The sequence below is a fragment of the Diachasma alloeum genome, unplaced genomic scaffold (genome assembly GCF_001412515.2).
Source record: "Diachasma alloeum isolate Michigan unplaced genomic scaffold, Dall2.0 Dall_scaffold_01062, whole genome shotgun sequence".
Classification (NCBI taxonomy): Eukaryota; Metazoa; Arthropoda; class Insecta; order Hymenoptera; family Braconidae; genus Diachasma; species Diachasma alloeum.
In genome coordinates, this window is record NW_021681173.1 from 106,381 (window position 1) to 132,646 (window position 26,266).

Consider the following 26,266-nt stretch of genomic DNA (forward strand, 5'->3'; position numbering starts at 1 on the left):
AAAATTAAGAATTAAGTGCGAGGAGTAATGACTTTTTATTTACACACTCGTGATTAATTATTTTTTCGTTTCTCTTTTTTCAACGAATGCAATTCATTACATAGGGCCACCCTTTTTGAAAAAAAAACACGCACAGCTATTTTTCGTTTGTCTCTGGGAGATGCGATTTTAAATGGAGTTGTTATTAATGTAATTGGCTCTGGCAAGACGATACAATAATCTTTTTTATATTTTAATTTTTTTTCTATCTCAAAACACTCAATTCATGGAAAAGAAAAATAAAATATTTGGCCTCGTAGACAGTTTTTTCGTTTGTACACACAATATTTATGAAACGAAAGCCTGATTATATCTAGAAAATGAAATAAACAAATTAATTTTTTGCGTAAAAATTGTGTATTAATTCATCATCCCATTAATCCGTAAAATAATCATAAATGAAACGTCAACTTTTGTAAATGTACTTTACCATCATTACTAAGTTGTGGGTGAAATGCGACACTTAATTTGATGTCTTTTGATTCTTGATGAATTTTTTTCAGTGGAGAAACAAAGGTTTACAGCTAGGGGTCTAAGTTCACTTTTTTGGTATAGAGTATGGAATATCATTTGACAATTTTTACTCTGTTGGGGAATGTTTTCTCTATTGGTTTCACTTCACCAAAGCGAGCTTTACGTTTTTCTATTCTCGCTTCGAGTTCAGCCTGCAATAAAAACATTAAAGTCATTTTTCTCAATTTTTTATCCATTTTTCTTCATTCAAAAATGTAAAGAATCTTTTATTCCCCACCTTTTCCATGAGACCAGAGGCATTAGTTCCAAATCTTTCAGCTCTCTTCTTCAAGACCTCGTAAGAAGTATTCTAAAAGAAATATCAAAAATTAAATTAAATTAAAATTAAACTGAATTAAGTTAAAGTGTAATGAATGGCTTTCCAAAATAATGTCTTGTAAATACTGACAACTGGAGTTTTTATCGACGCAGAGGACTTTCCATTGCTCTGATTTTCACTGTTGAACCTGGCAGACCTAACCTCCTTCTTAGCAGTGTCTGAGAGAGGCACCCCAAACTTTTTGGCTCTCATCTCTAAACGCTCCTTGACCCCCAGCTCCGAGAGCTTGATAACTTTCTTAGCTGGTCCACTGTCATCAGCTCCCTCAGACTTTTCCTCCTTCTCCTCGGGCTCGTCCACCTTCACCTCCTCAATAACAGGATTTCTGTTCAGAATTATTTTCTTAGCCTGAATGGGACTGCTGTCCTCAGTCGATTTCCTCTTCTCTCCAACGTCTTGGGAGTCCGGTTTCGTCGACAATTCCTCAATTTCCTCGTCCTGTTCACGAAAATAATTCACATAAATCAGCAGAAAACTTTTTAAAACGAAATCAGGGGAGGGTAGGGTAAAACAGACACTTGACTTTTTTTAAAATATTTATGACGTGTTGAATTGTTCATGAAATGAAATAATTTTATTTTTCAATTGAAAAACAATGATTCCTCTTTGTGATGAGCTTAGACTGAGCCCAATTGATAAATCTGTTTCTAAGTTATGAATATTTTTTAAAAAGTCAAAAGTGTCCATTTTACGCTATCCTCCCCTACTCATTATTTTCCAAAATGAGATTTAGAGAATTTTAATTCATCAGTAACCGATGGATTTAACATGTTCACTTACTCCAAGCACTGCATCCTCGTCCAGGATTTCATCAGTGGTTTCATCTAGAGATAGACTCGCGTCTGAAAAATACAATATTCACATAAATAAAAAAAAACAAAGAAAATCTCTTAAAATTGATAAAAGAAAGAGAGACAAAGGAAGATCAGGTAAAATGAACCTTCTTCAGTCATCAATATCTCCTGAAGCAATGGCACGATTTGCATAATTCAGATTTCATTCTAAAAAGCCCAGAAAAATCCCTTCGAAATGAAAAAAAAATCTTCCAAATTCCCTCAGCCACTCTCGAATTATCGGTCCATTCAACCCCTCTCCCTCAAGAGGAAGTGAAGAGAACGTAGAAATAAAGGAGAAATCAAACAATATTCACCACCATGAATGGCAAGTTGAAGCCTCTCGACGAGCTCGGTCTTATTGCCAGTGGTAGGCAGTCCGCGTTGCTTCAATTCAGCTTTCAAATCGGCGACCTGCACTCAATACGAATAATCTTTATTACATGCACTTCATTTTTGAGGGGGAAAAGAGGGCAAAGTGAGCCATTTTCAATCATCAATAACTCACGATCGGCAGAGTCGAATTTGATAATTTTTCCTTCGTTTTGGAGGTATTTTTTCAATCTTTAAAATGAGCCTTGATTCGCCCTAATTGCATCGTTAGGTCAGAAGGTATTGATGATTTAAGATTATCTCTTTACCTCATCTTCCCTCACTTCAATAAGTGAAATAAAATAATAGACGAATAAATAAAATAAATAGAATGGATGGTGACTTGTAAATAATTGTGCAGCTAAGTGACAGATGGATGAAAAATGTCCATCGATCGAGAATAAAATCGAGGGGTTATTGTGTCCTGCAAGAAAATCAAAAGGTTCAAAGACGAAACTAACCTTCATTTTCGATAACTCACTCAGTCCCTTCTCGTACGAGGAATCAGCCATAATGTCAGTTCAATTGTTTTTGACGGGAGACACTTGCATGCCCAGCACCAGGTACACTATTGACACGTGATTTATTCTGTCAAACAATATGATGAATGTTGAATAACGCCGACGGAGGAACAATCGTGGTCAAAAAGTAATAAAAAGACAGCACCAAGAACGCAGGGGATCAATAGGTGCGAAAAAAGTTGAAGTGATGGTACAGTAGGAAATCAGAGGTTGACCGACAGAGTAGGATCTACATTCCCGACCCTCGAAATTTTGAATTTCAAATGTTCGAGGGCAACAATTTGTTTTGAGTTTTTCTTCAATTTTTAATTCGAGATATGATTAATTTAAATAATGCCATTTTATCAAGAGATATTAACTATTTCAAAATTTACATTTTCACACTTTTTTCTGACGGTGGAATGAATTAATTAATTGGAGAATTTGAGATTTTTTATTTCATCTTTTTTTAGTTTTTATTTCTTCTATTTCATTTTAACATCAACATAAAATGAAAGAAAACACTGAAAAAAATGTTATAACATGAATTTATTTACAAATACATATATCCGAAATAGATTGAAGAAAAAATTATTGCATTCAATGAACAATTCAGTCACAAATGTCCATTTTACCCGACTTGCCCCCAAGTTCATTTACAAATTGATTTCATTTTTTCCCTCTTCCATAATACACCTCATGATATTGAGGTCATCAGGGGAATGAAGTGTTATCAAACTGGAGAATTTGCTCTCCCTCCACTTTTTCGAGAGGGACGGGAGCATGAGCTTCAGGGGAATGCGATTGGGTCGTTTCTGCAGAACATCGTGAATCTCCTTGAGAAAGGGGTGGAATGCACAGTAACTCGCGAATAGTGTGCGCAACTTCAGGGCTTTTATTGTCTCGAGGGTCAGCAGACATTCTCCACCTGCAACAAGACATTTTTTTATGCAACTAGTAGAATAATTATTAAATTAATCAGAATAGTTATTAATTAGAGTAATTATTAAATTCAGTGAAGTTTCTATTCGAATTTAAACTCGATAAACTTTTACTTTCAAACGTTTTTAATATTAACAAATTTTTCCACAACAATTTTTTCTTTTTTTTTTATATTTATTTATAGGATGAATTTTCGCTGAAAAAATTCATCAGTTAGAAGACTCTATTCCGTTTTAAGAGCCTATAGATCCCCAAAATTCCCCGAAATCCCCCCGAATCTTCACTTTTCCCTTTAAACGCCCCCGCAGAACTCTATTTTCACACGCGATCCTAATTTCCCGACGCCTGGATTGGGAGTGAAGACGAGTACGTCTGCACTGGAAACGTCAGCGGTCGGGCGCCCCAGAGGGTCGACGTCAAGGGTTGACCGCGAAGTGTAGAGGGAGTAAGGCCCATTGTAAACGGCCCCTGGGCCCCCAATTTCCCCGAAAAAAATCACTCGTTCCCCCAGCGAAAATTCGCCCCTTGAAAAATTGACTCGCGTCTTCCCACTCGTTTGAATCAAATTTGCGAGCGCTAATTCGCGGTTCCACCTGATTCGCGGAAAATAAAATTCCCCCCGCGTGCCCCTAGGGACCCTAGGGCCGTGCCCTCTGGCCGCACCTGGCTGAAGCGGCTTCGATAATGATTATTCTAGTAACCTCGATCCAGGAATGCAATTCCATCCCCCTTGTTTCCATTCTTCGTGAATGTTTGTCACGTACACACGACACAATAATATACAACTGGAGTGAATATTTGGACAGCTATTCACATGATTGCGGAGGCCCGGGCAATTGCTGTCATCCAATAGGTAATTTTAGTGCCATTCGCGGATATTTGTTATCCTCGGGGGTGCATTCGGACGATTTGCCCCAGTGCATTTAATTTTTTTTCCTGAAAATCCGTGTCTCGTGGGGTCTGCGTGCCCAGAAACATCTGCAATCGATAATTTTCAAGGAAATCCGGGGGTTCGAGGGGTCAGGGGTGATTGAGGATTTTTTTATTTATGTTCCAGTTGGGTGGATTGGGGGCTTTGGAAAAATGAGATGAACATTGGGGCTGTCTGACGATCGAGACGTCCTTCCATTTTCCAGTGGGGCTGGGGGAGTCAACGTGACAATGGTCCTTGGACGAAATGATAAGCGAAAGAGGAAGGAGGGGGATCTGGTGGATCTCATGGATCCTGCGTCAGCTGCTCCGAAGAGGTAGGTTTTATTTTTATTTGGAGACGACGAGAATTAGTCCATTCTATTCTGTCTTCTCCACATTTTTTAAGAAATATTTAGAGGGTCGTAACAGGAATGCACTTGGAAAAAAGAACAAAAAGACCAGTTTTTGCTGATATTTTATTCAACTCTCTGGGAGTTCATCAGGTGATTTATCAATTTAGTGGAAAAGACGAAAATACAGTAATAAATTTCAGTTGGAAAATCTATTTGACATTAAAATCCATCGCACAATTCACTCTTATAAGAAAAAATAATTAAATTTTCGCAAACCATGAACAGAAGATGGGAAATTGAGAGATGAATAAGAACTCTCTTAATTATTTGAGCTTAATCAGGCTCTATAAATAATTCGGTGAAAACAATGTGTAAAATAATAAAAAAGCGGTTAAAAACACAAAATTGTCCTAAAAACACAAAAACCTCAACATCTAAAAGAGCGAAAAATGTATTTAAAACCCCTGAAAACACTTAAAAAACCCGAAAAAGTCAACAGTAGGGGAGGATGGGGTAAAATGGACACTAGACTTTTTTAAAATTACTCATAACTCCGAAACAAATCTATCAATTGAGCTCAGTTTAGGCTCATCACTAAGGGAAAGAACTGTTCTGTGCATTGAAAAAAAAATTATTGAATTTCACCAACATTTCAAGCTGTCATTATCATTACAAAAAAAGTCAAAAGTGTCCATTTTACCCCAACCTCCCCTACCAGACATCGGCATAATCAAAATTTTGACTTACAGTTAAATTCGGAATAAGTCAATTATTAATATTACTCCCCAATTTTTTTATTTTACAAACAACCATCAACTGAAATATTCAAATTCCGAATTATTTTATCAGCCAATAATTGAGAAATTGAATGACCAATTATTATATTAATTTTCAAATTTCAATTACGATAAATAAATCTAGGTCCGGCTGCACCAGCTCCGGGTATCGAGAACGTCAAATAAGAAAAAAAAGTAAATTTGGCTGTTCGATGGATTATTTTACCCGGGAGTGTCTCAAATTTATCCCAAGAACAAAAAATGAAATTTAACCCCAGAGTTAAATCAGTGTTAATTCAAATGGTTCTACCGAATAAATAAAAAATCATTCTTCAAATCCATCTCATTAAAAAATTATGACCCCGAGGATAAATTTGGCCCCGGGGTTTATTCGGAAAGCAGGGCTTGGTGCAGCCGGGCCACAAACTCCTATAATAAGCTGCAGCTTGTCATAATATTCCTAAAAGTAATGCTTGCCGCCGATCTGCGACCAGTACTGACTCCCCGATTCCCCTTCCAGGGCAAAAGTCCACGCCCAGAGGAAATTCGCGCAGGGAGTAGCGACGATATTCTCCCCCGTGGCACCCCTGATAAAAGAAAAGGAGAGGCCCAAGCCAGCCTTGGTAACCGAGCTGATAACGCACAAGCGCCCCAACACCGAGGACTTCCTGACATTCCTCTGCTTCCGTGGGACCTCGATCCTCCCGCCAAGCCTAAACTTCTTCAACCAATCTAAAAAAGAAAAATCAGAAACCAAAGCCCCACGCCGCGGTCACCGCACCCCTCCGCCGTCGAATGCGCCCTCAAAATGCGAACGAGAAGATCCGAAGGCCCCAGCCCTCTCGAAACCAGCCCCAGGAGTCCCAGTGCCAAGCACCACCAAGAAGAAATTCCCCAACGTAATCCACAAAGCAGTGGCTGTAAACAAATTCAAGACAGCCACGTCGACAGTCCAAGCCTTGAAGAAGAAATACAAAGAGCAGAGACTAGCCAAACAGCGAATTGAGATTAAGCTGAAGACGTCAGTCATGAGGACACGTTCAGCAGCTACTAGAACTCTCCTCAAGTCGCCGACAAAATTATCATCAAACCCCTTCCTGAAGCACTTGGAGAAGAAGAGCCTGTGCTTGAGGAGCAGTGGAGCTGTGGAGAGGCTGACGAAGGCGAGTAAGCTGTCCCCCAAAGCGAAGAAGAAGCCCCTGAAAAAGAAGCTGGAAGAGAAGAGTGAATCCAGTGGGGACTCTGAGGATCAGTCCGAGGATCAGTCGATCCCCAAGAGAGCCATGAAATCGAGGACCCCAGCTGGCAAACAGACCCCCAAAGACGTGGCCAAAACGAAGAACCCTGGGAAGACCAATTCAGACGCTGCGAGAAGAGTGACTCGATCCCACCGAGAGCCAGTGCAGTCTCACCAGAATCAGAGGCCCTCGAGGAAGACGAAAGAGGCTGCCGCAGTCTACATGGAGATCCTCAGTCGAAAGCTGGTGAGTCCGGACCTGGACAACGACGACAACATGTCTCTGGAGAGTTTCCCAGAGGTGCCAAATGCTCGACGAGACTCGGCTGTGAAAAAGGCCCTCAACGACAAGAGGAAGAGCCCCCAAGTGGCCAAGAAGAGTCACGACGACGACAAGACTCGGCCAATTTCGGCCAAGAAGAGGAATGCCAAGGGCTCCAAGTTCTCCGACAGCGACGACAACGACTCTGTTCAATCCGAGAAGAGCAATCAGGCGAGTGTGAAGACCCGAGCAATAACACGAAGAAGCACATCAGTCGTTAAATCATCCTCAGCGATTCGTAATTTGCGGTCGGCAGCCAAATCCCCAGACCAAAAATTTGAGAAATCGACGAAATCAGCTCCAAAAGCTGTGAGCGTTCTCAAAGAGAAGAGAAAGGTGAAGCCCAAACGGAAGAGTGACGACGAGAAGTCCAACGCCGACGAGAAGCCAAGAACCAAGAAATTACTGAAGAAACCTGAGCACGAAGGGGAGTCCGATGAGGAGCCCCTGGGGGCAGTCCTGAACAGGATAAACAAGACGTCTAAGCCCTCGAAACTCCAGACCAAGAGATCCCCAGCAAAATCCAGCGATGTGACCAAAAAATTTCCCCCAGAACCTGTGATAATGATCAAGAAGATGAGCAAAATCTCGATAACCCCGAAGGGATCTGACGACGAGGGTTCCTTTCGTGGTTTCAGTAAGAAGTCTGTGAAGAACGTGTCGAGTCCTTGTTCACTGAAAATGAATAATGACGCCCCAAAGCCTGGAAAAACTGATGAGATCGATGAGAAGCTGGAGGGACTGAAGGATTGTGATAAAGGGAGTGCCCAGACTGCCCCGATAATTCAAGACAAAGTGAAGAGTGACCCTGAGAAGCCTAGTGGCCCCCCTCCCCTGGAGAACAATGTAATTCTTCCCCAAAAGGAACTCCCTCAATTTCCAATCAAGAAGACGTCGACCCCTGTTCCCCCCAAGGCCCCCGAGAAGAATTTCCTTGACGTGCCAACCCTGCAGTCGATGGGTCGCAAGGAGCGAGTGAACATGTCAACCGAGCAGATAGAGAAATGGCTGAACGAGAGTTCAATGGTGAAGGAGGAGAGCAAGGCTGAGATGGAGACTGTGATCAACTTTTCGTATGGCATCGAGCCAGAGAAGCCAAAACTGATAATCCCAACAGTCCCAAAGATTCCGAACCCCCCAAACCCCTGTCACCTATCGATCCCCACGAGGATCCAGCACCTGGTGAGGCCGGTGAACGTTGCCATCGCGAAGATAGCTGAGAAGCAATTGACCAGCACTGAACAGAGTCTCAAAAATCACAATATCCTGAAGCCAGACAGCATCATCCTCTCGAGCACAGGAATAGCGACTGCAAAGACCCCGAGCATTCCCACGAACAGGAACAAGATAAACGCTGACATCAAAGAGATCATAAAAGGGAGAACAGTGAAAACCTTGGACAGTCCAGAGAAGACTAGTCACCAAGTCCCAGAGCCTGACGAGTCTGACATCAACAGTCTCAAAGTGATCAGCGATAACGAGACTGTAACGACCCCATCCCCCAACGACAAGAAGAAGAATCAGTCCCTGGGGCGAAAGCCCTTCGTCTCGAAGGTGAAGGAACGAAAGCTTTCGGTGCCAAACTCCAATGCCTTCTCCCCAGAGGACGAGAGCAGTGTTTATGCTTTCAAGAACGAGACAGAAACGCCAGTTAACACGCCCTTCAGGAGAAAAATCAGGGAGAACAGGAGTGAGACGAGCATACACGAACCCAAGAAGCCCTCAGAGACTGACAAGTTCAATCAAAAGCCAATTGTCACGTCCAAAAGTCCGGACAAACCCCTTGGGCTCAACCACCAGCTGAACTCACCATCGGAGACTTCTGTCTTCAAGAACATCCCCTCGATATGGAATAACGACAGCTGCTCCACCTCCATCGCAGTCCAGATAAACTTCAACGACTCCCCAGACTCCCAGGGACTGAGTAATCCATTCTACCACCTCCAGTCCCGCCAGAATGCCCAGAAGAACCCTGAGAACACGAGCAACGAGATCTCCACTCAAACAGAAAACTCGAACTCTAACGAGGACGAGAGCAACACGACGCAGGTATTTTACATTCCCCTGGAGAACGTTGGCAGGAACATCTCTCAATTCACGACGCTCCAAGGACAGCCGTTGATCCAAGGAGTGGCTGTCAAACTGGGAACAGAGGGTCCAAATGGTCCCAACCAGCGAGTGCTGCTGCGAGCGCAGCTGGTGACGAAACCGCCGTTAACAGTCACCAGGTGCCCACCCATTGGAACAGTTCAGCCGACAACGAGAGCCCCCCAGGGGTCGATGGACCCAGTGCCATCGACATCTACCTCGATCGCTCCCCCATCGCCAGTTAAAGTCGATAAAAAACTCTCCGCAACCAAATCAGCAACAACTGCTGATCTTGAGACCCCGGAGAAGATGAAGAAGCCAACAGCGAAGGCAGCTCCTCGAGAAGCCAAGAAGAAGTCCACAGACTCGTTGAAGAAACCTGAGAATCAAAAACGTCAGGAGAAGAGAACGAAGAAGACTTCAACATCCAACGAGACTGAATCCTTGTCATCCACCCAGAGCGGATCCCTTGGTGCATCGATAACGAGTGACAGATCGGAGGCTCGTCTGGCAGATGCCCCCACCTTCCACCCAACGGAGAAGGACTTCCAGGACCCCCTGGAGTACATCGAGAAGATTCGTCCCCTGGCTGAGAAGTACGGGATCTGCAAAGTGGTGCCGCCATCGAACTTCAAGCCTGAGTGTAAAGTGTCAGATGACATGCGGTTCACAGCTTACAATCAGTATGTCCATAGAATGCTGCATCGATGGGGCCCGAATGTCAAGGAGATGATGGCGATAAAGAAATACTTGGCTACGCAATCGATTACGTTGTCACAGCCCCCTTGGATAGGGGGAATGGAGGTGGATCTTCCCCATTTGTACCAGACGGTCCAGAGTCTGGGGGGCTTGAAGGAGGTCATCGAGAAGAAGAAGTGGCAGAAGGTGGCGGACGGCATGAAGATCCCGAAGTCCGCGCAGGACAGGGTGACCAAGCTCGATGACATCTACTGCAAGTATCTTCTGCCTTATGATACGTTGAGCACTGAGGAGCGGGAGAAGCTGTTCGAGGACGTGGAGACCGAGTGGAGGAAGAGGGAGACGAAAGCTCTGGAGAGGCTCAACGACTCCACAACTTCGTTGTCCTCTATGGACACCAGCAATAATGAGGAGGAGGAGGACGAGGACAGCTCTGATGACACGGAGGAGTGCATCGTGAAGGGCAGGAACATGCCCCTGAATGCGTTCTACAGGATAGCGAGGAACACCCAGAGGATGTGGTTCGGGGAGAGTAATACTAGGAATCAGGGGAATGAGAGTGAGGCGTCTTCAGGGGATGTTGAAAGTGCTTTCTGGAGGCATGTGTCGGAGAGGAAGAGGCATGTCTGTGTTCATGCTGCTAGTATTGACTCTAGTGGACGGGGGTTTGGCTTCTCGGTGGCCAAGAATAGCCCTTTTGCCAGGCATCCTTGGAATTTGAAGGTGGGTGGAACACTATCTTAAAAACCTATCGAATTCGACAGAAAATTCCATTGTTTTCTGCCGAATTCTCTTTTTTGAACGACTGCCCACATGGTACTATTTGCTCTCGTTAATTTCTAGGTGTTAACAAATAATTCTGGGTCAGTTCTGAGAGCCCTGGGACCACTCATGGGGGTGACAATCCCCACAATCCACGTGGGGATGCTCTTCAGTGCTTGCTGTTGGTACAGGGACCCCCATGGGCTCCCCTGGATCGAGTATCTTCACACTGGAGCGAAAAAAATCTGGTATGGGATACCCAATGAGTTGAATGATAATTTCAGAGAGGCGCTCTCGAAGATGGTCCCCAGGTTCTGCAAGAATAAGAAGATCTGGTTGCCGAGTGACACTGCTATGGTCCCACCTGAAATGCTAGTCTCCAATGGAGTCCCTCTTTGCAGGACTGTTCAGGAGCCTGGACAGTTTATCATCGTCTTCCCAAAGGCTTTTACCTCTAGCATCTGCACGGGGTATGTCGTCTCGGAGAGCGTTTATTTCGCCCAGACTACTTGGCTGGGAAATGCTGAGGAGATTTTCAAGGATCTGCAGGATAGCTGCGAACCTTCCATGTTCTCGTTTGAGAGATTAATGTTCAGTATTATCAATGACTCCAGGTCACATATTGATATTTTGAAACAGGTGAGATCATCTTCTCAGCAGAAATAAATGAGTTAATTATTTGAACAAATTAAATGATTCTATTTAATTTAATTATTGAATAATCATTTAATGTGATTTGATCTTTTAATCTGCAGACTTTTTCCGACTAAGCTATCGAGGGCAAAAAAATTATTTGATTTCTAATTTTTTTAGCAATTGATGAAATGTCAATTTTTAAAAATGCGAAAAATCGCTGGAGGTTGGGTTTGAACCCACGACCCTTAGGTTGTCAGTCTGAGCGTTTACACACATGGCTGCCCAGTCAGTTGCAATTCGAACAATTGCAGGTTCGTTTGTGAAAGACGAAAGGAATATTTTTTAAAAATATATAAAATTTTTAAAAATTGAAATGAAAAAAAATAACAGTAAAATAAAATTATTAAATTGAAATTATTATTAAAGGAATATCAATTTTAAAAATTCGCTTCAATTTGTTAATATTCAAATTATATCGATTTCGCAAGCATTCTTCTCAGAAATGGATTAATCTTGTACGTTAATTTATTTGTAATTTTTGAACATATAGATACTGCCAGTTATGATGAAGATAAGAGAGAAAGAATTGCACTATCGACAGCAATTGGAATACTACGGTTTATCGAAGAAGGAGAAATTGCCACTGCCTGATAACGGAAAACGAAAGAAAGCTGCCAAGGTGAAGGAGGATGATGGGGATTTTGAGTGTGAGACCTGTCGGATGAATCTCTTCGTTTCACTGATGAATAATTCACTGGACGACAGTACATACTGTCTCCCCCACGCTTTGCAATTAATTGCACATAAGAAGCAGGTTTTGAAACACTGCACCTTGAAGTATACGTATAGTGAGGTAAGTTGATCAATAAATTAACGAGGTGAAATTTCAAGCACCTTTACATCCAATAAAACGTTTCTACAAAATTTGTCATTTCAATAAACTTTAATTATAATCAATTTTTACTCCCCAGGACGAACTAGACGATCTAATCCACAAATTAGAAGACAGAATCGAAGCGAAATCAAAGAAAAAATCGTCAAAACAGTCAGACTAAAGTCCCATTCCCCCTTACGGTTGCAATTAATTAATGTAGAGGCACAAGAAAAATTGTATCCTCGAAATCCCCGCATCACATTTCTCGAGTGCCAAATGTCATTCATAATTATTTCCCAACGCATCAGCCTTAATTTAAAATGCTAGAGTAATTTAAACGTATTAATTAGTGTATAATAATGAACATAGAAGAGTTTACTTACATTATTTATCTGCAATTAGTCGTCATTATTTCCACCAATGATATTTAATCATCAATTTCAATATTGAGTTAAGCTAAAGTCACTGGAATAAGAGACGTATTTCGTTTATTTAATTACACATTTTACATACATATGTTGAATGCATCGACCAATGAATTAGATAAAAATTATGAACAAGTGATTCTACGATCACTGAGGATTACTGAAGAAAAATTACAAAAATTCCTTCGATGACTATTTCGAAAACATCAACTGTTGTGCGTAATTCAGTAATAAAAGTAAATAAAGTAGAAAAGAAATGCTCTCGCTTCTGTTCGAGCGTTGAAAAACAAATTGGAAGGCTTTTATACATAATTTTAAATGGATACAGTGGTACGAGTAATTGACAAAAAGCAACTACATACGTATACACATTACTAAAATGATAACAAAATAAATATCCGTTAGTCGAATGATAAAAGCCAACTCTATGACTGTTCTCTCCGTTGCAATATATCAAAAAGTACATCACTGTTATTGTCTTTGTCCTTGAAATCATCTTCATCATCTGTGCTGAAATTCGAACTCAACAAATTCGTCAATGATGTTGATTTTTCATTCAACAATGGCACATTTGTTCCACCCGTATCTTCGAATGTTGAGGTATTACTTGTGACTGAATTGGAATGTAACTCGAGATTGTCAGACATTTGTTTCTTATGAAGTAGTATTTTTTGTATGACGTGAAGTGTTATGCCACCGAGACACACCAATAGACCTATAGCATTCAGGCCACTCATCTCATCGCCTTTAAATTCAACAGCTAATACGACGGTACACAATTCCTGTATTGAGAAAGTGAAAATAGATGATTATAGAGAGTACGTCGAGTGTGCATTTCAATTTTTTTTCTAACCCTTCATTTATTGGGGGCAGTTATGGCGCGGAAATTTTGGAGTGAAATTATTTAATTGATTATTCATGAATTTCAGAAGAAAAATGATGAATCCCTTTTCCTAAAAGGCCAATGAAAGCTACAAAAATAAGTTTATGTAAAAATATATGATTTTTTCATTTTGTTCAATCGTTTCAATCCGAGATATTTTCGAAAAACTGGTGCAGTTAACTATTAATGAATTTCATTATGATTTTAAAAAATGAATTGAAGAATAATTCTTGATTTCTAATGATGATAAATGAGAATATCTCGTAATTTAGGGAAGAGCTACAAGAAATGGCTGCAAAAATTTACCTTAACAATATTGGAGATCGAGAGAGTAAGACTAGATGTATGTGTAACAACCATATACTCAGCAATTTCCATAATAAATGCTAATATGGCACCTCCCAAGACAGCCATTATCGTCCAAGTGACGAGTCCGGACTGGCTCCAATCAGCAGAGTGCAGCTCTGAGTACAGCTTTCCACCTGGTGAACCCCCAAATATATTTTTCACTCATCGAAGCAACTAACGGGGGCCAGTGGGGCAAAATGGGCACCTCTAGCGATTTTTAATGGTCAAAACTCGTTGAATTATGAGTTGACTGGAATAATTTTGTTTCTGAAAGTGTCATTTTCCTCCACTTCCCCGAGATAAGACCACAGATGGGAAAACTCACTCTCGAACCACATGACAAGTGGAAAAATGGCAATGAACATCCAAGGCTGCATGTAATAAATCATGTCGATGGGGTTGTTCAGGCCGAGTTTGGACTTCTGCATGATCAACTGGGCCATGGTCCAGCGAATTCCACTCAGGAAGGAGGCGGCCAGGCACAGGAGGAAGCCGAGGAGTTGAAATTGGGTGGATTTATACGTAAACATTATTAATCCGGTGGATATCATGGCAACTACTCCAACGAGTGACCAGGACTGCAGAAAAAATGATTCTTTTAATCAACCAATCAATTTATTGACGTGAAAAATCCATTCTTTGAATTAAAAAATCAATTCTTTAAGTTGATAACGCAGATAATTTATTATTTTCTTTGAAATGAATGCATATTTCGCGAATGATATAACAAAAAAAAAATTGGTCAGGAGAATAGTGTGACAAAACCAAAGGTAAAATACACGTGACATACCTTTCTCTCCAGATGAAAAAGCAGAGAAAATCCGAGGATGAAGATAATCGCTGTAGATTTAGTCATTGTGTATCTGTGATTAAAATAATGAGGCTACTTCAAATTTTCCTTGAAACGAGATAAACTTTGATTATTTACTTTGATTGTTTACTTTGTTCTTTTTTTATTCTTACGAATATCTCAAACGAAGGAAGTTCAGAGGACTTTTTGAAAGAGGCTTTTAGAGGGGAGAGGGGAAATGAAGACTCACAGGGACACGGTGATCATGGAGATCGCCCAGTTGGAGAGCCCAATGTCCAATCCGCTGGCGATTCCAGGTGGAGCAAGTGTCGAGACAATGCTGGGCCACGTTGGGCGCATTTGCTGATGGCTCCTGGAGTTCAAGCATCTCAGGAAATTCTTGATGACAGCGGAGAGAGACCACTTGATGATCAGGTGGCATAACACAGTCGAGAGAGGATAATGGTATTTCTGGAACAATTAGTCGTCAAGTGGTTTCCCTCGTTTCTCAGTGAGTTCAGCAGCAATTTCCATTTTTCCAAGCAAATTTATCCCTTATCCCTCAATTTTTAAAAACAAAGTAAACTAATTAGTTATCAATCAATTGGAATGATCAGAACACTTTGAATAGCCTTTGCATGAAAACAATTCAGACATTCATTACAAACTTGAATTAATTAAATGAATGCATTCAACTCATTAATAAATAATTCACCTGAATATCTCTTAACGAACATTTAAAATTCACAACAATTAAAATTCATGAATCTCTCATTAGCCCATTAATATAATTCAGTGAATAATCGGACAAAACTGAAGTCTGGACACATGACACTAATCGCGATAAATCGTAGAATTTCTCCATGAAATGGGATAATTTTTTTTTTATTCTCAGGAACATAGAGACTGCCATCACGAATGGAAGAGCAATTAGCCACCACCAGTAATTATGAAAAAAAACTCACGTGATTGAACCATTGCTGAAAAAACGTGAGTCCTACGGATAGGACGAAATAAAATCCAATTAAAACAAGAGAAACAGCAATTGTTCGTCCCAATGTTTTTCCCCCTTTAGTCGTCGCCTGGTGATCCTCCGCATGCTGGAGATAATACTCCGTCGTGTCCGGGTCGTTCCTCGCGATTTCATACTTGATGTCCGATCTTGGCATATTTAATTTCTGAATATTATTGCGTATTTATTTTTCTCGAATAACGTCACATGTTCCTGATTCTACAGTTTCTCCATTGCACCATGGTTGCCCTGTGGTCTGGAATGCGCCAGATGTTAGGAATATTCCAGTGAAATTGATTGAATAATTTTAATACTTAATTACTGTATTAATTACCTCTGTTGTCCAGTGGGTCCCAGTCCCTGCGGTCGATATTAACTGGAGATCACTCGATTTTGATTGTAAATATAACCTCAAACCCCTCGTCACATATTTTCCACACGAAAATAGGCACTCAGTCACCAGTTCGATAATTAATTCATCCAAACGGCTGGATATTATTTATACATTTGCAAGGGGGGAGATGGAGGCACTATACTTCCATTATCAATCGTGAATCACTCCGGAATATACAAAAATATGGATATTCGCGGGACACCACTGTTCGGCTGCCATACGTCAACGTCATTTGAACGTGATTAGTAGTTTGATGGAGATTCGCGATACGACTCTGTCTCGTGGAATTATTGTCGTCATGAGAGATAAAGTATTTGGGCTCGAGATAATGGATTAATGGAGTTTCGGAGATTAAGAGCGGCGATTAACAAGGAGATTAAATACTCATCATATTTTTTCAGATGATCGTGCATTCGCGTTCAAATTTGAAGACCAATTCAAGTTCGTTGGCATTTTGTTCATTTTTAAATAATTTAAAATGAATAAAATGAATAATTTAAAATGAGCGAAAATTGTTTTCAACAGAAATTACTTATAAAAGGCCCTGGAATCTATTGGCTTTTTTCTATGAAATATCTCAGAGCTTAATTTTAGTAATTATCAATATGAACGAGAAATTTCATGAACCGAATTTTGAAAGAAATAATACCGCACATTCAAAGATGAAAAATTTATCCACGAAAAGAGGGATTGACATGAAAAAATGAAAGGGATCTGTTTTTTAAAGAAAAATGTCCAAGTTTTTGATTTATGATTTTTTTAACGCTGAAAATATGACGGTATGACGATCAGCCACCAAAATTTCACGATGTGATGAGCAGTAGAATTTTTAAAATGACGTTCAGAAGTCGAGAAAAGCGGAAAAATCGTCAGAATGGACTTCTGGGCAAAAAAAAAATAGAAAAATCGTAAATTTCCAGAGGAATTGAATGCAATAGTCAAAACTAAATATTCTTCTATAAAAAAAAAATAAGATTCGACTCTTTTTCCCTTTAGATTCCAATCACAACACTCATGTACAAATATGGTACAAGTATTATTCCAAATAATCTTACAATCATGATTCAATCGAGTAAACTACTATATACGAACTAATAATTATTCTTAGGTAACATTACAAAATTACAATGATCAATAGCACTTGGATCAGCTCCGGTTGAGGATAACTCCAGTAAACTCGTCATTTGAGAAAATTGGTGGAAAGTATTATCTCCGCTCATTGCGGCCACCGTTCCTGTACCCCGTTTTGCCCCTGACGGTTGTTTTGCCGGTGGTTTTCGACGCGCTCCCCTCGCCGCTGAACCTCGCCGAACCTCCGGGAAGTCCTGACGTCGTACTTCCGGAGTTATTCCCGGTTTTCGTTGAATTGCCAGTGGGGGCTGTGGACGACGTCGAGGCTGATGACGACGTCGTGTTTGTTGCCTGAAGAATTTATGCATTCTATTATTCATTTTAACGTCTACTAAAATTAAACAGGAATGCCATTCTTAAAAACAGGGACGGCCAATGATATTAGACTTTAACAATATTAAAAAAGGATTATCTCCTTAAATTATTCAAAGTTTAACTATATTTAACAAATTAAAAATATAAAATTTATTAACTAAATTTTCCGATTGATGGGGAATAAAATGTTTGATAATACTGAAATGTTATTTTTAGTTAACAAACTATTCTAAATTTAGGTGATTTTCGATTATCCAAATAATCGTCATCCTACCTAAATTATTGGTTAATAGAACATTTAGAAATTCGAATCTACAAATTGATGGTTCATTTAATATTTAACATTTTTAAGATTTATGTTAAAAATTGACGAGATTGATGACGACGTCGTGTTTATTCCCTGAAGAATCATGCATTCTATTATTCATTTTAACGTCTACTAAAATTAAACAGGAATGCCATTCTTAAAAACAGGGACGGCCAATGATATTAGACTTTAACAATATTAAAAAAGGATTATCTCCTTATATTATTCAAAGTTTAACTATATTTAACAAATTAAAAATATAAAATTTATTAACTAAATTTTCCGATTGATGGGGAATAAAATGTTTGATAATACTGAAATGTTATTTTTAGTTAACAAACTATTCTAAATTTAGGTGATTTTCGATTATCCAAATAATCGTCATCCTACCTAAATTATTGGTTAATAGAACATTTAGAAATTCGAATCTACAAATTGATGGTTCATTTAATATTTAACATTTTTAAGATTTATGTTAAAAATTGACGAGATTGATGACGACGTCGTGTTTATTCCCTGAAGAATCATGCATTCTATTATTCATTTTAACGTCTACTAAAATTAAACAGGAATGCCATTCTTAAAAACAGGGACGGCCAATGATATTAGACTTTAACAATATTAAAAAAGGATTATCTCCTTATATTATTCAAAGTTTAACTATATTTAACAAATTAAAAATATAAAATTTATTAACTAAATTTTCCGATTGATGGGGAATAAAATGTTTGATAATACTGAAATGTAATTTTTATTGTTAACAAGCTAATTCTAAATTTAGGTGATTTTCGATTATCCAAATAATCATCCTACCTAAATTATTGGTTAATGGAATATTTCGAAATTTGAATGTACAAATTGATGGCTCATTTTATTCAATACTAAAATTTTTTAAGATTTATGTTAAAAATTGACAACTTCGCAGTTTAACGGTAATTATGATTGGTGGATGTGCCTATCACTGCTGAAAAATGGAATCCCTATGAAAAAAATCGAATAGTAAAATGCAGGAGTGAAATGAATGAAGAAATTACCAAAGGCTGTCTCGATGCAGCCGAGACATTGTTAGCATTCCCATTGTTAACAATGTTACTGTTGATACTGCTGCCAGGTGGTCCTGAGCCCCCCTGATTGACCAACTGCTGCGCCAGGGCTGGGTTCGGCTCGCTCATGTTCATCTGTTCATTGATCACCATGCAGAACTCCCCGATCTTCTGAATGTCCCCGTTCTTCCCTGAGTAAAGTGTCAAGCATTGTCGCCACACTGATGCGTAGCCCTTGGTCAACCTGACGATGTCACCAGGCACCAGCAACTGCCCTGGCTCGTCCCATATCGAGACGTTCATGCATGCTGTGCTGTCAGCCACTTTGAACGTCCTCACTTCACGATTCTCTTTCGTTATCGTGGGGTGACCCACCTCGAGCACTATGAACATCACGTTTATGTTCTTCTGGCCTGGGCGAATGTCCTTTATGCAGACGAAGTCCATTGTCGATTGTCTCCCAGTTTAACCGAGTAGTTGACTCATTTATCTTCTGGTTGATTCCCTAATTTTTTATCTCATCGTTTGGCTTTCGGGCTCATCTGCAGATCTGAGAAATTGGAATGAAAAATTTCGTGCGTTGATAGTCGGATTTTTTAGGGAATTTGTCGATTGGTGAATGTGAGAAATGAATATTAAGATTTATCGGGAAATAATCGCTTTAGAAATGGAGAGTGAGGGGTGTAAAAAAATTAAAAATTGTTTTTGGAGTGCACAATTAATTGTTTATGGAAAAATGGTGATGTTTCAAAAATGGCAATTTTGCAATTGTTCTTCCTGATATTCCACTCGAAAGCTCTGATGTTCTACTCGAAATATTGGAAAAATTTCAACGAAAAAAAAATTTTTAATTCAAATGTCTTTCTTTAAAGTTTTGAAACCCATTGTCGATTGTCTCCCAGTTTAACCGAGTAGTTGACTCATTTATCTTCTGATTGATTCCCTCATTTTTTATCTCATCGTTTGGCTTTCGGGCTCATCTGCAGATCTGAGAAATTGGAATGAAAAATTTCGCGCGTTGATAGTCGAATTTTTTAGAGAATTTGTCGATTGTTGAATGTGAGAAATGAATATGAAGATTTATAGGGAAATAATTATTTCATAAATGGAGAATGAGGATTGCAAAAAAATGTTTAAATTATTATTGGAGTATACAATTAATTGTTTATGAATTGTTTATGGAAAAATGGTAATGTTTCCAAAATGCCAATTTTGCAATTGTTCTGTCTGACAGAATTCCAAACAATGAAATTTGTTACTATTCACAAAAAATGAATTTTAGAGTGAAAAATTGATTGTTAAAAAATGTAACTTTGATGAATCTTCCCCATATTTTTTAATTTTCCGGTTCAAAATGGAGAATAAAATTGAGACATCCAGACCGCAAAAAAGATCTCAAATGAAAGCTCTGCTATTCAACTCTAAATACTAAAAAAAATTTAACAAAACAAAAATTTCAATTCAAATGTCTCTCCTCAAAGTTTCAATCCCAAAAAATCCCAAAACGTTAATAGTCCCCTGGGGTCAAATAAAGTTGAAAAGTATTTCACCAAAAAAAACCAAAAGCACTTCGCCCCCCTAATGAACCTGTCATAAATAATGAATGAATTATCATACGTCATTGGAGCTTAATTTTCCTCATTAATAATAACGTCCCAAACTCGTTGACCAGAATTCCAACGAATACGTCCAGTATTCACCGCAAACATAAATTATTAATTAACAATGCTTAATTGTTGATTCCACAAGTGACTGTCAATTTTCGGATCGAGGTTAAGACAGCAGTGAGCAACAAATAAGTGAGAAGCTCACAAGTGGTCAGAGGCGATTGGTCCTGGCCAATCGGAGGGCTTCCATACCCCGAAAATAGTCTACAATGCGCGCAAGCTCCAGGATTTCGCTACAGTCAGACGAGCCTCTCACATTGCGTTGAACACGTGGTCACGAGGGAGTGCAGTGTTATTGTTTGCAAAATCCTTCCGACAAAATTATCAGAATTTATTGTCATATTTATTGTCCAGCGTAAATGATGGAGTCCAAAGACGATTTCGATTTGTTCGTGGGGGGAAAGTCAGGTGTCTTCAAAGGTACGAATTTACTACTTCAGGGGATGAACTCCCCTTTGTTGAATTAATTTATAACCATAATGAATGATGCAGGAAATATTTATTTAAATTTTCGTTGTGCCTAAGGAAACATTGAATCATTTCAAATTATTAAATTCATTACAACTCTAATTATTTTAATTATTGCTGACAGGGATCAAATACGAGAAGAGTCTGTGCAAAATGAAGAATCTGCAGAGTTTAGTTTCCATAACCAACGACCATGAGGTGACGGCAATGGCCTGGAGTGACGAGAATGAGGACGAAATTCTCATTGGATATGGAACGAAAGACAAGAAAGGGTAATTTTTTTTCCAGTGAACAATTTTGAATTTTCTCCTCTTTTTATGCTCTGAATTAATTTCAATTTTTTAGGGTGAAAATTTATGAGTGCGGAACCTCATCGTTTGCTTCGACATTCACTTGCGACGCTGGAGAGGGCTCCATCAGGGGCATTTTACGATATGATGAGTATGTTTTCATTTTTAATTAAATAACCTATTGATTTTTGAGTTCCGAAATAATCGGATTGAATTTTCCAGACCTTCTATTTCAATTTTTTTGTTGAATATTGAACAAAAGACGTGTGATCTTAATAGGGGAGAGTAGGGTAAAATGGAGACTTTAGACTTTTTTTAAAAATATTCATAACTCAGAAACAAATTTATGAGTTGAGCTCAATTTAGGCTCATCACAAAGGGAAAGAATTGTTCTTTGTATTGAAAAAAAAAAGTTTAAATTTCATCAACATTTCAACCCGTCACAAATATTTTTAAAAAAGTTAAAAGTGTCCATTTTACCCCAACCTCTCCTAATTCTCTCAATTGCAAAGTTAATTCAATTCCATAATGCAGTAAATTTCCTAAATAAATAAATTTATTGCAATAAAATTTATTGAAATGAATTGATCACTAAAGGTCTGAGATTTTCCTTTCTCGTGACCACTCAAGTGATCTTCTCTGCAGAATTCTGATAAATTTTTTTCCTTTATAATTCCCAGCGCAATATTAACAGCAGTGGAGTCTGGACACGTGAAGCTCTGGAGGCACGAGGACGACGGGCACCTGCTAATCGAAGCCGGCAACAATCTGCACAGGATGAGACCCTCAAACGTCGACAAAAATGTCATTGCCACTGGGGGAAACGAACACAAGCTGCAATTATTCGACTTGGAGAGGAAAACCAGGATATTTGAGGAAAAGAATGTTCGTCACGACTGGCTGGAGATGAAGGTTCCCCTCTGGATATCGGATATTGGGTTTCTGTCGGAGTCTTCGCAGATTGCAACGTGCAGCAGATATGGACACGTAATTATCACAATCAAAACGTTTAATTAAAAACAAGCGAAGAAGAGGTCAACTAAAATCGATTTAAAAATACCTTACAATTGTTGCCGAATCGTCTGTTAACTCTTCATTTGTTTTTCAGGTTCGATTGTACGATCCTAGTGCTCAGAGACGTCCAGTTATTAATTTAGAAGTGAAGGACCAAGCATGGACTACTCTAGCTGTAGCTCCAAAAGAGAAGTAATATTTTTTAGTCTTTAATTTATTTATTCAGAAGTGGATTGGATATTTGATAAAAATATCCAAATTTCCAAAATATCCAAAAAAAAATTTAAATTTCAAAGTTTAAATTATTATTGAAGCTTCTGCATTTGTTTAATTGGAAAAACGCAATTTAATTAATTTTTTACCATAAATGATTTACTGTCAAATTTATAACAATGCTACATTCATTTATTTAGCCATATCATTAGTTTTTCATAAATAAATGTAGCTTTGCTATAATTCAGTTCAATTATAATCAATTATAATCAATTATAATATTAATAATAATAATAATAATAATAATAATCTAATTAAATATAATCAATTATGATATATTATTGTAATATTATTATTATTTATTAATTATAATATAATAGTATATAATAATTAAATCTAATTAATGATAATTAATTCAATTATAAATTTTGGATTAAATAAGTTATTAATTTACAAAAAAACGTTCCAGACATATTATCGTTGGTTCAGGAAAAGGAATAATGAATCTTATAGACCTTCGAAATCCAGGAAAGGTACTGAACACTTACAAAGACTCTGCAGGGAGCATAACATCGATCGCCTGCACGAAGAGTCATCCCTACGTGGTGAGTGTCAGTCTCGACAGGCATCTGCGTGTGCACCACCTCGACACAAAACAACTCTTGCACAAGACCTACCTCACCTCGAGATTGAGCTGTATGATCCTGCGATCGAACGCCACACTGGACATAAAACGCTCCGAGAAGGAGAAACGAGGGGACAAGGGTGTGACCGATGGAGCAACTGAAGACGATGAGGAGAAAGAAGCTAAGATCAACGACGAGTGCGACGAGATATTCGATAAGATGACGGTGATCGAGGGTGAGGCTGATGAGGCGAAGCTTCCTGAGGGCAAGAAGAGGGCACTGTCTTCCAGCACGAGAAGAAACCCAGCGCACAAGAGGAATCGAGTCAAGTGAAGGAGAAAGTCAATATTTTTCGAGGTTTTGACGTTGTTCAGACTTAAAATAATTTACGAGTAGACTATTTTTCCATTTTTCGCGGCGTTGGACCAGTAGAGCATGTGAAATGTTCTTCACAAATTTTGTGTTGATAAATCTCTATATTTGTATTCTACATCAGAATAAAATTTTAGCTCGAGTTTTGATTTGTGATGTCTTCCCTCATATTTTACGAAGGAGAATCCTACATTGGGCCCCAGTAAATTGAGTTTTTTGCTGTAAAAATGTCAAGTACTTATTGTTTAATCTTTAAAAATGTTTAAAGAGCCAAAAGTGGAGGAGAAAATCCAATATTTTAAGAGGTTTTGACGTCATTCAGACTTGTACGAATTTTTCGAGTAAATTATCTTTCCATTTTTCGCGGTGTTGGACCAGTAGAGCATGTAAAATGTCCTCACAAATTCTGTATTAATAAATCTCTATATTTGCATTCTACATCAGCATAAAATTTTAGCTCGAGTTTTGATTTGTGATGTCTTCCCTCATATTTTACGAAGGAGAATCCTACATTGGGCTTCAGTAAATTGAGTTTTTTGCTGTAAAAATGTCAAGTACTTATCGTTTAATTTTTAAAAATGTTTAAAGAGCCAAAAGTGGAGGAGAAAATCCAATATTTTAGGAGGTTTTGACGTCATTCAGACTTGTAAGAATTTTTCGAGTAAAGTATTCTTCCATTTTTCGCGGCGTTGGACCAGTAGAGGATGTGAAATATCCTCACAAATTGTGTATTAATAAATCTCTATATTTGTATTCTACATGAGAATAAACCTTTGCCTTAAGCTTTGATACAATTCTCTTCACTTTATGTTCCCCTGATATTCCCCAGCAAAAATTCCAAATTGGTCCTCAGAAAATCAAAAAAAATGGGATTTTTCCTTGAATTTCCTGTCATCCTTCCCCCAACTGTTTCTACCGTTTCCAAAAATAAATAAATACCATGTAACCCCCCAAAGCACCCGATAACGACCTCATATGACAAAATTAGTGCCTTATTTTATTAATCGTTCTTTTTCACATTCACAATTACAATAAATCATCAAGTATCTTTTCCCCTTGTCATCGTAAATTTTCTCTACATCGCACAATGCCTATCAATAATACCTAAAATATATCCTGATTACAATTGTTAAATATTTTGCATTTATAATATGAGAATTCAATAAATCGTAATTGCATTGTGTTTAATCGAAGGCTTTTGGGCGTGAAATCACTGTCTCAGTAGATTGAATTAATGAATTGGACCTCCTAAGGCAGCAAATAATAACTCAGTTGCAGATACAATTTGTTCCATCATAATTTTCATAGGCCTTCAACAAACCTCACACACTCGTATTACACAATTAATCATCTCTCAGTGTTTTCACAACTGCACTGCACTTCCCTCAGCAGTAGCCAATAAAAAAAAATGTCTAAAACCGTTGTAATGACAGACACGACAGTAGCATCACTAATAACGACTTTCAAACGTCAATGAGTCATGATTCTTGTGTAATTTATCGCATTGTAACATGTGCACATGCCACTGCAAGCGTAGCACTCAAAAATATATACAAATTTTGCTCTCAATTCATCCAAACTCGAACCAAAATTCAATTTTCATTTCCAATTGTTTATTCTATTTTTACAGTCATAGACCAGGGGCACTATCACAAATCAATACAGCTTATTTCTTATTGCATAAGATTATTGCTATTATATGACACGTGTTTTCCATTTCTTTTACAAAAAAAATTCATTCCACTTCCTGTAATTGTTTTTTTTCTTCAATTATCAATCACTGAAGCCTCACGAATGATTACATAAAGGGGTAAAATCTATAAACATTCTTCATTTATTTAATTACTGAAATTATTTTCAACACATTCTATTCTGCAATCACTCTACAAGCAAAGACTAGGACAAATGATGCTGGAGAAACGAGAAAAACGAGAAAAAATTTGTTTACCATATACAGGAAAGATTACAGTACAATGAAAAAATTCTCCAAGTTGAAAGCTATCATCGCGTTGTAATGGCAACACTAGACGCCTTTACACGTTGTTATTGAATACAAATTTCTCATTCTGTCGAATTAATGAAAATTAAGGGTTTCTTTCTAAAACTATTGTTGACTAATGAGCGACGAAAATTTAAGGCAAATCTACAGGCCAGGGGATCCATCGTTCCCCCGACAATGATTCGGTAATTCGATATCAAATTTCCCTGCGAGTTGGAGCTTTTCCTCGATTTAGAACGTTCTTGCGTGGTGCTCTGGGTGATTTTGGCATTCACTCACCCCCGGAGACTGCCACCTCTCGCCAGGATGGCTCTTGCGAGGGGTTCACCAGGGTTTGCTGCAACTCTGAGGTGTCTGAAGCTGCTGGACTCAGGGGAGGACTCGGCGTCGCGTCTGGCTGATCCTCGTCTGCCAGTGATGCCTCTGATTGTGCTGAACTCAGTACTTTTGTGGAATTCAAGGAGTCTTGGGCCCGAAGGGATATTGAACTACCTTTGGTGCTCGTACTGTCTTCACCTGGAATTTTACGCAATTTTACTCCAATTTCTCTATCAATTTTATTATTTTATCTTCATTTTTTGGCGATGCAGGAGTGACAAATTTGGGATAGGCAAATCGAGTATTTAAATCCAACAATTGACATTCCCAAATTCTGGAGAAAAATAAGAATACTTTAAAAAGAATTTACACAATAATTAATTCAGACATATTTCATGAATCTCCTAAATAAATAATATTATATCAAAATTATAGGAAAAAAATTGTAAATTG

At 38.5% G+C, this 26,266-nt stretch overlaps 6 protein-coding genes across 9 annotated transcripts in view; 2 read left to right on the forward strand and 4 right to left on the reverse strand.

The window, feature by feature from the left end:
* Positions 1-16: 16 nt before the first annotated feature.
* On the reverse strand, positions 17-2,768 carry LOC107045739 (SAP domain-containing ribonucleoprotein). 2 transcript variants are annotated; one of them, XM_015268087.1, is made up of 6 exons: positions 2,559-2,768; positions 2,046-2,139; positions 1,673-1,734; positions 962-1,330; positions 791-862; positions 17-704 (listed from the first exon to the last, which is right to left on the reverse strand). In XM_015268087.1, exons 1-6 carry the CDS (start codon positions 2,607-2,609, stop codon positions 606-608), a joined length of 747 nt encoding a protein of 248 aa, XP_015123573.1. In that variant the 5' UTR covers positions 2,610-2,768; the 3' UTR covers positions 17-605. The 2 variants fall into 2 exon arrangements, with proteins under 2 accessions (XP_015123573.1, XP_015123572.1); XM_015268086.1 differs by having other exon boundaries at positions 2,043-2,139.
* A 1,518-nt stretch (positions 2,769-4,286) lies between these two features.
* LOC107045745 (protein Jumonji) lies at positions 4,287-13,444 on the forward strand. Its single transcript, XM_015268094.2, has 6 exons — positions 4,287-4,392; positions 4,597-4,786; positions 6,101-10,649; positions 10,770-11,327; positions 11,875-12,177; positions 12,296-13,444. Exons 2-6 carry the CDS (start codon positions 4,701-4,703, stop codon positions 12,377-12,379), a joined length of 5,580 nt encoding a protein of 1,859 aa, XP_015123580.1. The 5' UTR covers positions 4,287-4,392; positions 4,597-4,700; the 3' UTR covers positions 12,380-13,444.
* LOC107045746 (solute carrier family 35 member C2) lies at positions 12,670-16,272 on the reverse strand. The gene is made up of 7 exons (XM_015268095.2): positions 15,991-16,272; positions 15,610-15,912; positions 14,895-15,115; positions 14,645-14,717; positions 14,180-14,432; positions 13,813-13,988; positions 12,670-13,405 (listed from the first exon to the last, which is right to left on the reverse strand). The coding sequence occupies exons 2-7, from the start codon at positions 15,811-15,813 to the stop codon at positions 13,049-13,051; spliced, it is 1,284 nt and encodes a 427-aa protein (XP_015123581.1). The 5' UTR covers positions 15,814-15,912; positions 15,991-16,272; the 3' UTR covers positions 12,670-13,048.
* Positions 16,273-17,067: 795 nt separating this feature from the next.
* Positions 17,068-20,655, reverse strand: LOC107045729 (SOSS complex subunit B homolog). Of its 2 annotated transcripts, XM_015268072.2 has the most exons (3): positions 20,464-20,655; positions 18,838-19,396; positions 17,068-17,472 (listed from the first exon to the last, which is right to left on the reverse strand). In XM_015268072.2, the coding sequence occupies exons 2-3, from the start codon at positions 19,291-19,293 to the stop codon at positions 17,257-17,259; spliced, it is 672 nt and encodes a 223-aa protein (XP_015123558.1). In that variant the 5' UTR covers positions 19,294-19,396; positions 20,464-20,655; the 3' UTR covers positions 17,068-17,256. The 2 variants fall into 2 exon arrangements, 1 of the variants encoding a protein (XP_015123558.1); XR_001461476.2 differs by lacking the exons at positions 17,068-17,472; positions 18,838-19,396 and adding an exon at positions 19,419-19,834.
* On the forward strand, positions 20,598-24,285 carry LOC107045728 (WD repeat-containing protein 74). Its single transcript, XM_015268071.2, has 6 exons — positions 20,598-20,933; positions 21,106-21,253; positions 21,327-21,422; positions 21,952-22,258; positions 22,380-22,477; positions 22,968-24,285. The coding sequence occupies exons 1-6, from the start codon at positions 20,873-20,875 to the stop codon at positions 23,455-23,457; spliced, it is 1,200 nt and encodes a 399-aa protein (XP_015123557.1). The 5' UTR covers positions 20,598-20,872; the 3' UTR covers positions 23,458-24,285.
* The window catches only part of LOC107045727 (5'-AMP-activated protein kinase subunit gamma-2), a 32,867-nt gene continuing 30,501 nt past the window's right edge, over positions 23,901-26,266 (reverse strand). For both annotated transcript variants that reach the window (XM_015268069.2, XM_015268070.2), the window contains exon 15: positions 23,901-26,011. In XM_015268069.2, the coding sequence (XP_015123555.1) occupies positions 25,767-26,011 (245 nt within the window). In that variant the 3' untranslated portion in view covers positions 23,901-25,766. The remainder of the gene's footprint in view (positions 26,012-26,266) is intronic.

Coding starts and splice junctions, on each gene's coding strand:
- LOC107045739 (XM_015268086.1), bottom strand. CDS start 2,609: ATGGCTGATTCCTCGTACGAGAAGGGACTGAGTGAGTTATCGAAAATG. Junction 2,140..2,558: donor GTGAGTTATCGAAAATGAAG/GTTAGTTTCGTC, acceptor TATTGAGTGCAG/GTCGCCGATTTGAAAGCTGA. Junction 705..790: donor CCTCTGGTCTCATGGAAAAG/GTGGGGAATAAA, acceptor TTTTTATTGCAG/GCTGAACTCGAAGCGAGAAT.
- LOC107045729 (XM_015268072.2), bottom strand. CDS start 19,293: ATGGACTTCGTCTGCATAAAGGACATTCGCCCAGGCCAGAAGAACATA. Junction 17,473..18,837: donor CTGCATCGAGACAGCCTTTG/GTAATTTCTTCA, acceptor TAAATTCTTCAG/GCAACAAACACGACGTCGTC.
- LOC107045728 (XM_015268071.2), top strand. CDS start 20,873: ATGATGGAGTCCAAAGACGATTTCGATTTGTTCGTGGGGGGAAAGTCA. Junction 20,934..21,105: donor AAAGTCAGGTGTCTTCAAAG/GTACGAATTTAC, acceptor TATTGCTGACAG/GGATCAAATACGAGAAGAGT. Junction 21,423..21,951: donor GGCATTTTACGATATGATGA/GTATGTTTTCAT, acceptor TATAATTCCCAG/CGCAATATTAACAGCAGTGG.
- LOC107045745 (XM_015268094.2), top strand. CDS start 4,701: ATGGTCCTTGGACGAAATGATAAGCGAAAGAGGAAGGAGGGGGATCTG. Junction 11,328..11,874: donor ATATTGATATTTTGAAACAG/GTGAGATCATCT, acceptor TTGAACATATAG/ATACTGCCAGTTATGATGAA. Junction 12,178..12,295: donor TGAAGTATACGTATAGTGAG/GTAAGTTGATCA, acceptor TTTACTCCCCAG/GACGAACTAGACGATCTAAT.
- LOC107045746 (XM_015268095.2), bottom strand. CDS start 15,813: ATGCCAAGATCGGACATCAAGTATGAAATCGCGAGGAACGACCCGGAC. Junction 15,116..15,609: donor TTCAGCAATGGTTCAATCAC/GTGAGTTTTTTT, acceptor TAATTGTTCCAG/AAATACCATTATCCTCTCTC. Junction 14,718..14,894: donor TCCATGATCACCGTGTCCCT/GTGAGTCTTCAT, acceptor TTTTAATCACAG/ATACACAATGACTAAATCTA.